This window comes from Bison bison, unplaced genomic scaffold (genome assembly GCF_000754665.1).
Source record: "Bison bison bison isolate TAMUID 2011002044 unplaced genomic scaffold, Bison_UMD1.0 scf7180017864180, whole genome shotgun sequence".
NCBI classification, from domain to species: domain Eukaryota; kingdom Metazoa; phylum Chordata; class Mammalia; order Artiodactyla; family Bovidae; genus Bison; species Bison bison.
Genome location: NW_011494752.1, coordinates 15,542,570 through 15,544,934, shown reverse-complemented (window position 1 = coordinate 15,544,934; position 2,365 = coordinate 15,542,570). Strand labels below are relative to the sequence as shown.

The 2,365-nt window shown below is 57.2% G+C and overlaps 1 protein-coding gene across 1 annotated transcript in view; it reads right to left on the bottom strand.

Annotated features, from left to right (window-relative positions):
- The window catches only part of ALOXE3 (arachidonate lipoxygenase 3), a 19,931-nt gene that overhangs the window by 9,519 nt on the left and 8,047 nt on the right, over positions 1-2,365 (bottom strand). Inside the window, exons 11-12 of the mRNA XM_010843055.1 lie at positions 1,812-1,981; positions 1,119-1,240 (exon numbers count right to left, since the gene is read on the bottom strand). Coding sequence (XP_010841357.1) covers positions 1,119-1,240; positions 1,812-1,981 — 292 coding nt within the window. The remainder of the gene's footprint in view (positions 1-1,118; positions 1,241-1,811; positions 1,982-2,365) is intronic.

Here is a 2,365-nt window from a genome sequence, read left to right as displayed (position 1 = left end):
GCTAAGAGAAGACATCCCAGGCAGTGAGAGTCTCCCTCCCTCCGGCTGGGGGAACTAGAGGGTGGACATTTGTGCCACTTTGAGCCTTTCATTTTCTTCCACTCACCCAGATAGAGATGCCTTGTCTGCACTTTCCAGTGCCTGAAATACAGACCGTCACACACTGGCACCTGGGACGTAGGCTGTGGAGAGTAGCAATGCCATGTGTAACCCACGCAAGGCCAGAAGTCCTTCTACAGAGGACGACTTGTAGTTTTCATGTGCTGGTCTCAAGAGTGACAGTGAGACAGCCAACAAGGAAAGTTTCCTCAGGGAATGGGGAAGGGGGGATTTCCAAGTCTGGAATCAGCCATAGAGGAGAAACAGGAGAAAGGATCGTTCTGTTAGGGAAGGGTAGAGCGAGAGGAGACAGAGATCCAGGACAAACCAGAGCTGGAGTCAGGATCAGGAGGCAGCAGAAGCCCTGAAAGAAAGGGGAGGTCAGAAAGACACACCCTTCCTGGAGCAAAGGGAAGACTTTAAGGAGGGGAGGGCAGTCAGGGGCATCTGCTTGCACTTAGGTTAAGCAAAGGAGGCCTAAGAGGACTGGTCAGTTGGGTCTCAAAGGCCTCTCAGGCAGTGTCAAAAGAGAGGGGAGAGCCAGGGACAGGTGACACATGTCAGTAAGGAGGAATCAGGCAGCAGCAGCACCAAGCTACTCCATGAAGCCACAAGTGAGAGAGGTTGGTGGCTGGAGGGGCCACCTGGCAGGATAGGCATAAGAGGGTATGAGAGAGAGTTCCAGAGTCCTTAGTGCTGGAGGCTGGAGATGGCTTCTACCATAAAGCAACACATCCCCAGATCTCAGCAAGTGAAGGTGAATGGGTGGCAAAGGTCGAGCAGGGACCATGTAGTGGCTGAAAGCAAGGGTGCCAGAGATGCTGGGAGCTGGCTCTGGGCCCTGCCTCTGCCACTTACTGCCAGTGCGGCCTTCTCTACGCCTTCCCTTATCTATCCAGTGGGGCTAATGATGGCATGTGCTTTAAAGGCTGCTCAGTGAATAAGAACTGGGGGCCTGGTAGGGCCAAGGGGGACAGCGGGTCATTGGGTCTGTAGCTGGGGGGACGGGGAGGGGATACCTGAGCTTTCCCGGCCCAGAAATGCCTGAGCAAAAATCTCTCCGACCCAGGCCTGTAGCTCTGAATCCTGCTGCACAGATGCATCACTGGTATAATAGTAGCCCACGATTTCTGAGACGAAGCTGCAGGAAAAAGATGTCCCTGCTCCAGCAGTGACCCTGCGTTCAGACCGGCCCCAAAATCAAGGCCCAAGGCTGCTCAGGCTAGTGCGAGTTAGCTGCCCAGAGTCCACTTCGAGTCCATGGAGGTTCAGTGGGGACCCCCATATTGAGTTGGAGCCACAGTGCCCAGGCTTCCCTCAATTCTCACCACCACTCCAGAGTCATGGGTGCTGAGGAGAGGCTGACATGAGGCCTCCCCTCCCCACCTGGGAGAAAGGAAGACCAGTCCACCTGGAGGCCCCGCCCACGTCAAGCTGTTGCCCCTGCCCTGACCTCTCAGGACTCCGTGTCCTTCCCGTCCTCTGCCACATTCACACACAGCCCAGGCCCTCCCCAGCCCACAGCTACCTGCCATTTCATGAGGAAGTCCAACCCCCAATTCTCACCCTTGCGCTGCCCCATACTGCGCTCTAAACACCTGAAACCCCCGAGCACCAAGGGCCCCATCCTACATGAGCACACGGATCCATATTGTTCCCTTGGCCAGGAGGCCCTGGTGGGACCAGATTGGCCACAGGCCCCAGGCCCACACCTCTCAATGGCCGCCCAGATCTTCAAGCCGTCATCTCGGTAATGGTAGTTGGGGATATCCAGGACACCGCGGGCCCGCAGGCTGTCCGGAAGGCAGAAATTGGTGTAGGTGAAATGGGCCAGACCGGTGCTCATGAGGTAGAGGAGGCCCTGCCTCCCAATGGACGTGACCTGAGGACACAACACAGCTGGTCTCCACGACCGCCCCAACCCCCACCCCAGAGATGGGGCTAGAGACTCAGCAGAGGGAATTTTACAGTTAATCAAGCATCCAAGACCAAGAATTAAACACCCTTAAGAGCAGGACGTGGGCTGCGCAGGCTGCGGCCTTACTGCATGCGTAGGAGGTAATCCTTAGGTGTTTGGTAACTAGAAGAATGAACTGAATCCCGGGCGAGCCGGGAGGGGAGCGCCAACGCGGAGTCAGCGGGCAGGTGTGCTCAGGCTGGGGTGCCTTGCCCACCTCCAGGAGCCTTTGGAGTTGGAGCCTGATGAGGTGGGGCGGGTGGAGGGGATTGGAGGGAGGGAGGCGGGGTTGTGGGCGGGGCAGGTAGG